The sequence below is a fragment of the Salvelinus sp. IW2-2015 genome, unplaced genomic scaffold (genome assembly GCF_002910315.2).
Source record: "Salvelinus sp. IW2-2015 unplaced genomic scaffold, ASM291031v2 Un_scaffold5136, whole genome shotgun sequence".
NCBI lineage: Eukaryota > Metazoa > Chordata > Actinopteri > Salmoniformes > Salmonidae > Salvelinus > Salvelinus sp. IW2-2015.
Window position 1 is genome coordinate 38,844 of NW_019946402.1, and position 7,961 is coordinate 46,804.

The 7,961-nt window shown below is 45.1% G+C and overlaps 1 protein-coding gene across 1 annotated transcript; it reads left to right on the forward strand.

Annotated features, from left to right (window-relative positions):
- Positions 1-841: 841 nt before the first annotated feature.
- On the forward strand, positions 842-6,012 carry LOC112078004 (katanin p60 ATPase-containing subunit A-like 2). Its single transcript, XM_024144372.2, has 7 exons — positions 842-3,582; positions 3,858-3,928; positions 4,022-4,188; positions 4,464-4,500; positions 4,676-4,799; positions 5,026-5,124; positions 5,815-6,012. Exons 1-7 carry the CDS (start codon positions 3,532-3,534, stop codon positions 5,896-5,898), a joined length of 633 nt encoding a protein of 210 aa, XP_024000140.1. The 5' UTR covers positions 842-3,531; the 3' UTR covers positions 5,899-6,012.
- The last annotated feature ends 1,949 nt before the right edge of the window (positions 6,013-7,961 follow it).

Here is a 7,961-nt window from a genome sequence, read left to right on the forward strand (position 1 = left end):
TGTTCGAGCAAGGAACTTAAACGTAGCTTTCTTACATGGCACATATTGCACTTTTACTTTCTTCTCCAACACTTTTTTTTGCATTATTTAAACCAAATTTAACATGTTTCAATTTATTTGAGGCTAAATTGATTTTATTGATGTATTATATTAAGTTAAAATAAGTGTTCATTCACTATTGTTGTAATTGTCATTATTACAAATACATTTTTAAAAACGGCCGATTAATCGTATCGGCTTTTTGTCCTCCAATAATCGGTACGGTATCTGCGTTGAAAATTCATAATCGGTCGACCTCTAGTATGCAGGTTGCCGAGCTGTGTGCCAGTAGTTTAGACAGGCAGCTCGGTGTATTCAACATCAAATGTATTTATAAAGCCCTTCGTACATCAGCTGATATCTCAAAATGCTGTACAGAAACCCAGCCTAAAACCCCAAACAGCAAGCATATAGGTAGAAGCACGGTGCTAGAAAAACTCCCTAGAAAGCCAAAACCTAGGAAGAAACTAGAGAGGAACCAGGCTATGAGGGGTGGCCAGTCCTCTTCTGGCTGTGCCGGGTGAGATTATAACAGAACATGGCCAAGATGTTCATAAATGACCAGCATGGTCAAATAATAATAATCACAGTATTTGTCGAGGTGCAGCAAGTCAGCACCTCAGGAGTAAATGTCAGTTGGCTTTTCATAAGAGTATCGTACGCTCCTGCAGTCTCTAGAGAGTTGAAAACAGCAGGTCTGGACAGGTAACGTCCGGTGAAAAAGTCAGGGTTCCATAGCCGCAGCAGAACAGTGAAACTGGAGCAGCAGCACGGACAGTGGACTGGGACAGCAAGAGTCATCGTGCCAGTAGTCCTGAGGCATGGTCCTCCGAGAGAGAGAATTAGAGAGAGCATACTTAAATTCACACAGGACACCGGATAAGACAGAAGTACTCCAGATATAACAAACTGACCCTAGCCCCCCGACACATAAACTAATGCAGCATAAATACTGGAGGCTGAGACAGGAGGGGTCAGGAGACACTGTGGCCCCATCCGATGATACCCCCGGACAGGGCCTGCATCTGCCTGCCCGCCCAGCATCACTTCTCTGGACGGTTCTGACCTAYAATATGTGGACAACTACAACTACCTAGGTGTCTGGTTAGACTGTAAACTCTCCTTCCAGACTCACATAAAACATCTCCATTCCAAAGTTACATCTAGAATTGGCTTCCTATTTCGCAACAAAGCATCCTTCACCCATGCTGCCAAACATACCCTCGTAAAACTGATCATCTTACCGATCCTCGACTTCGGCGATGTCATTTACAAAATAGCCTCCAATACCCTACTCAGCAAATTGGATGCAGTCTATCACAGTGACATCCGTTTTGTCACCAAAGCCCCATATACTACACTGTGACCTGTATGCTCTCGTTGGCTGGCCCTCGCTTCATACTCGTCGCCAAACCCACTGGCTCCAGGTCATCTATAAGTCTCTGCTAGGTAAAGTCCCGCATTATTTCTGCTCGCTGGTCACCATAGCAGCACCCACCCGTAGCACATGCTCCAGCAGGTATATCTCACTGGTCACCCCCCAAAGCCAATTCCTCCTTTGGCCGCCTCTCCTTCCAGTTCTCTGCTGCCATTGACTGGAACGAACTACAAACTCTCTGAACCTGGAAACACTTATCTCCCTCACTAGCTTTAAGCACCAGCTGTCAGAGCAACTCACAGATCACCGCACCTGTACATAGACCATCTATAATTTAGCCCAAACAACTACCTCTTCCCCTACTGTATTTATTTATTTTGCACCTTTGCACCCAATATCTCTACTCTGCACACTCATCTACTGTCAAATCTACCGTTTTAATTGCTATATTGTATTTACTTCGCCACCATGGTGTCAGGTTTTGGCCAAGACTGTTCGGGTTTTGGTCACTAGATGTCCCCATTGCACCGTTTTTCTTGCTCTAATTATTGTTTGCACCTGTAGGTCATTCCCTTGTTAGTATTTAAACCCTGTGTGTTCCTCAGTTCCTTGCTCAGTGTTTGTAAGTTAGCACCCAGCCCCAGTCCAAGCCTTGTTTTATTCAGATATTTCTCTTGTTGGATTTTCCAGAGGTTCTCTGGTTTAGTTCTTGTGTATTATTTGAGTAGTCTTTTGAGGTTTGTTTTTCCCTGCTGTTTTTTACCACTTTGTGGAGTTTCTTTTGTATTTTGGAGGATTTCCATTTTGTGCCTTTTGGCTTTATTTTTGGACATTGTGGATTTAGTTTCTTTGCCTGAAYATMTTGTTCTTTAATTAAACCACCATCTCTAGTACTGCTGTGTCTGCCTCATCTTCTGGGTTCTGACGATTATTAGTGACTGTTTCTCGCACCGGGTCCTGACACATGGCCTCTTTATTGCCTTTACCTCCCTTATCTCACCTAATTTGCTCACATTGTATATAGACTTATTTTTCTACTGTATTATTTACTGTATGTTTGTTTATTCCATGTGTAACTCTGTGTCACACTACTTTGCTTTATCTTGGCCAGGTCGCAGTTGTAAATGAGAACTTGTTATCAACTTGCCTACCTGGTTAAATAAAGGTGAAATAAAAAAAAGTGAAATAAAAAATGAAAACAGCCTCTCTTAGGGTGAGTAAAATGGTCAGAGTGAGGTGTTCTCTCGTTTGTGTCTGGAAGTAACTAGCAGTGTGCGCTCTGAACGCTCCAACAGCCGAAACGCTCGGGATTTAGCAACTGACAATCTGATATGACAACGCTCTGAATTTACGAACGKCCAGAGCACACTCCGGCACTCCAGAGTGAATTTACGAACGCACCCATAGTTGATATGAGACTTGGTCGTCTGATTCGGTTCGGTGGCAGCAACTAACAGTACCTATGGGGCGGAGTTATGGGAGAGACCCGAATCAGCTTCCAAAACGTTTGTTTGTTCGTCGCGATGGTCAGTAATGCCGCGTTCACAACACCTGGGAACTCGGAAATATCCGACTTCATTGCCTTCAAACCAACTGGGAAATCAGAAATCTGACTTCAGTGCGTTCAAAACAAATGGGAACTCGGGGAAAAAACGTGCTCCGACTGGGAAAATCTATTTGAACGGTGATCCAACTCGGGGACTCTTTCTAGAGCTCTGACCTGGAGATCACTGACGTCATGATTTGGTCTCGTATTGTTCCCAGTTGTTTTGTTCGTTAGACAGTCGGATCTGGCACTGACGCCGGGTCATGGAGGAGAGGACGGTCTTTTGCGGTTTCAAAACAACTGGGAACTTCGGAATAACAGAGGTCTTGACGTGATGATATTAACGTCGGAGCTCTAGAAAGATGCCCGAGTATCCGACTTGAATACCGAGTTAGATGACCGTTCACAATGTGTTTTTCCCAGTCTGAGATCGTTTAATTGTTGTTCCCAGTTGTSTTGAACGCCCTGAAGTTGGAGATTTCCGAGTTCCCAGTTGTTTTGAACACGGCATTGTGCCCAAACCAGAAAACCCKAAGTGTCACGCCAACGACAGATCGCAACATCCACAATGGAACTTTCATATCAATCTATTAAAACCGCGAATCAAGCAAGAGAGGCGGTGAGTATTGTTTTGATCGATATGGCTTAATATACAAAGGAATCACTATATTTTTCGCATCGTGTTTTATATTAAGTAAGTTAACTTTCACAAGCTAACCAGTTAGCTAGCTAGTTGCATGAATCATTCAGTGAGTCTTTCAGCGTCCACTGTTGCCTAGGCAATCTGTCTTGGCGCTGTGTCGTGAATATGGTGCTGGAACAGAAAGCGAATCATGTTGCAGATGTCTGGTTGTTACCTGGCTGATACACTGATTAACTCGTTTCTTACATTAGGATGAAATGAGAACAGAGTCCAGAAGAAGAAATCTACTCATATTAATCTTTCATCATTTAATGGAGGCAGGGTAAGTCAGTGTTATATAGTGCATGTCTGAGTACTGTAAAGTAGCRTTAGGTCTACAGAAGGCTCGACTTGAACATGACTATGTTGTTGACAGGTACATGGATGCTGCCAGTGCTCTGGAACAGGATACCAATGTCGTACTGCGGCGGTTTGAAGTGTGTGACAATATAGACCTGGACACAGTGTTGATGGAGTATGAGAGTTACTACTTCATCAAGTTCCAGAGATATCCCAAACTAACCAAGAAACTGCCAGAACCAGGTTGGCATGGCGACAGAATCTCACTTTACTCATTTAGATGTGTTGTATTATTATAGTGCCATGCATCTTCAAGGATGCCCAGCCCACATGGGCTCATAAGACACTGCATTTTCTGTAGCAAAACAAAATAATAATGTATACATACACAATTACAATGAAAAACGATTGAAAAAGAACCTGCCGTTTCAGAGATATAGGTTATCTTGTGGTAATGTATCATATCACTAATTGCTATGTGTTTTGGGTTATCTCCTGTTCATCTCTTTTCTATCTAGTTGAAAGTAAACATCCAAGAAGTTGTGGAAAAAAGAGGTGAGCCCTTTTTTCTCTGTTAAAACAAGCTTCAGAGTCTGGTGTTGGATTTCTGGAATGGCTCAATATCAGGGTTCTGTGTAGCTCTTAGCTGTCTGCTGTGTGTCTCCGTCTGTCTGTCTGCTGTGTTCTGTCTGTCTGTCTGTCCGTCCGTCTACCTGTCTGTGTCCTTCAGGGTCCCCTGTACTGGAGTTCAGCCCCTCCCCAGAATAAACTCCTCCCACAGACCCCCCTCCAGGGGTGGAGTCAAGAAGACAGAACCCAAGATGGTGATCAAGGACGCCAGTAAAGCTGTTGGTGTACGTTTTCACACCACTCTGTTTCAAACAATCAAATGAGTTTACTGAATGTGCTTCCATTTCACGATAGACACAGCAGAACAGGCTGTTTGTACCATGTGACATCCCTCTATTCCCTATATAGAACCCTATGGGACCTGGTCAAACAGTGTGCACTATATGGGGAATAGGGTGCCATTTGTTCCTGCTGATCACTATGATTGGCAGGTATTGTTGATGGTTGCAGGAGAACGGTGGGCGCTCCTCTCCTCCAGAATCGACAGAGTTCGGCCTGAATGTTTCCCCCATCGTCAGGAGCGGAGCAGGAGAAGGACAGATGAAGAAGGTAGGGAACGGGAACACACACAGTTTTGTAAAACTAACCTCGAGGGGACACACAATTCAGTCCCATTCTAAATCCTATTTTTGCTAATCGTAACCTGAAAACCTAACCTTAACCCTAGCTCCTAAACCTAACCTTAACCCTAGCTCCTAAACCTAATCCTAACCGTAACCTGAAAAACTAACCTTAACCCTAGCTCATAAACCTAATCCTAACCAGAAAACCCAACCTTAACCCTAGCTCCTAAACCTAATCCTAACCTGAAAACCTAACCTTAACCCTAGCTCCTAAACCTAATCCTAACCTGAACCTTAGCTCCTAAACCTAATCCTAACCATAACCTGAAAACCTAACCTTAACCCTAGCTCCTAAACCTAATCCTAACCGTAACCTGAAAACCCAACCTTAACCCTAGCTCCTAAACCTAATCCTAACCTTAACCCTAGCTCCTAAACCTAATTCTAACCCTAACCCCCCTAGAAATAACATTTCACCTTGTGGGGACAAACAAAATGTCCCCAGTTGGTCCACTTTTTGTATGTTTACTATTCTTGTGGGAACTTCTGGTCCTCACAAGTATAGTTAAACACGTCCACAGACACACACACACAGTGTCAAAGTGTTTCATGAGTTTTAGCTGCTGCTATTTTGCTATGTTGAAAGTCCTGTGTTTGTGTTGCTTTTCTCTGTTAGGGTCAGCTGATTGACTACAGAGAGCTAGTCCAGGATGCATCCAACAGTCTGTCAGAACCCATGGTACTGTACTCTGACCCCTAACCCTACTGTCCAGACCCCATGGTACTGTACTCTGACCCCTAACCCTACCGTCCAGACCCCATGGTACTGTACTCTGACCCCTAACCCTACTGTCAGACCCCATGGTACTGTACTCTGACCTCTAGTCATAACAGCTCTCTACCCTGCTGACAAACAGCTCCTTACCCTGCTCATAACAGCTTCATAACAGCTCTTTACCCTGCTGACAACAGCTCTACCCTGCTCATAACAACTCATAACAGCTCTTACCCTGCTGACAACAGCTCTATACCCGCGCTAACAAACAGTCTTTACCCCGCTAATAACACTCTCCCTCTGACAACAGCTCTTACCCGCAACAACAGCTCTTACCCCGCTCATAACACTCTTAACCCTGTGACAACACTTACCGCAAACACTCTTACCCCGCTAACACAGCTCTTACCCCTAACAAACAATTTACCCTCACAGCTTACCCCTACACAGCTACAAACAACAGCCTTTACCCCCTAACAACAGCTCTTACCCGCTAACACAGCTCTTACCCCGCTAAAATACGCAACACAGCTCTTCCCCGCTACAACAGCCTCTTACCCTGCTAAAACAGCACCAGATCTCTCATCTCACTGTTCACCCAATTAAGCGCTCGAGGGTTTCAGAAGAGGCCCTACAGAAGAAACAACATCATTTGTTGTTCATGAGTTATGAAATGCCTCTAAACACAAACCAGACCAAGGTTGAGACGAGTATATAATCAGGGGTCAGTAATTCCATGCGTAGTGTATCAACATACATGGTCTGACGGTAGGGTTCAGTATTACAGTTACCATGGGTCGGACAGTAGTAGGGTCAGAGTCAGTCAGTACCATGGTCTGACTAGGATTAGGGTCAGATACAGTACCACTGGGTCTGACAGTAGGATTACGTGTCAGAGTACAGTACCATGGGGTACTGGACAGTAGATTAGGTCAGATACCATACCATGGGTCTGACAGTAGTGTTAGAGTCAGAGTAACATACCATGGTCTGGACAGTAGATTAGGCAGAGTACGATACCATGGTTATAGGGTCAAGACAGTACCAGTCGGATTAGGTCAGAGTACAGTACCATGGGTCTGGACATCAGTATTAGGTCAGAGTACTTTACCATAGTCTGTACAGTAGATTAGGGGTCAGAGTACAGTACCATCGCGGTCTGGCGGTTGGCGTAAGTACATGGCTAGAGATTAGGTCAGAGTACCGTACCATAAGGTTTGGACGTAGGCTAGGTCAGAGAACTATACCATGGGGTCTGGACGGTAGGTTGGATCAGATACATACCAATGGTCGACAGTAGGAGATAGGTCAGAGTACAGTACCATGGGTCTGGACAGTAAGGGTTAGGTCAGATACAGTACCAGGTGGTCTGGACAGAGGTTAGGGCTTTCAGAGTTACAGTACCCATGGGTCTGGACGTAGGTGAGGTGTCAGATTCAGAGTACAGTACCAGGGGGTCTGGACGTAGCGGTGAGGTTCAGAGAACAGTACCATGGTCTGACGTCGTTAGGGGTTACCTTGGGTCAGGAGTAACATACCATAGGTCTGCATCAGATTAGTCAGAGATAACTACCAGTTGCGTAGTTAGTCAGAGTACAGTTACATGCTGACTAGTTAGGTCAGATACCAGTACCATGGGTCTGGACGTAGGTTAGGGTCTCACTCGCCTCATTTCAGTACGTACCATGGTCTGGACGGATAGGGATGGCAGTCAGAGTACAGTCACCATGGGTCTGACGTAGGGAGGGTACGAACTCCCACCTGCCTTGGCTTCGCCTGCAGTCCAGACTTCTGAGCATACAGTACCATGGGCTGCGACGTAGGTGAGGGTCAAGAGACAGACCAGTACGTTTCAAGTCAGAGTCTGACCTGGCGTCTGCTAGGTAGGCGGTCAAATACATACCATGGGTCTGGACGATAGTTAAGGGTCCAGAGTACAGTACCATGGGGTCTGGACGTAAGTAAGTCAGAGTACATACCATGGGGTTCTGGACGGTAGGTGAGGGCAGAAGTCAGAGTACATACCATGGGTCTGCGGTGGTACGGTC

Excerpts from the sequence above, each read along its gene's own strand:
- LOC112078004 (XM_024144372.2), top strand. The coding sequence starts at position 3,532 with ATGGAACTTTCATATCAATCTATTAAAACCGCGAATCAAGCAAGAGAG. Across the intron at positions 3,583-3,857 it reads CGAATCAAGCAAGAGAGGCG|GATGAAATGAGAACAGAGTC; the intron begins GTGAGTATTGTT and ends TTCTTACATTAG. Across the intron at positions 5,125-5,814 it reads GAGAAGGACAGATGAAGAAG|GGTCAGCTGATTGACTACAG; the intron begins GTAGGGAACGGG and ends TTTCTCTGTTAG.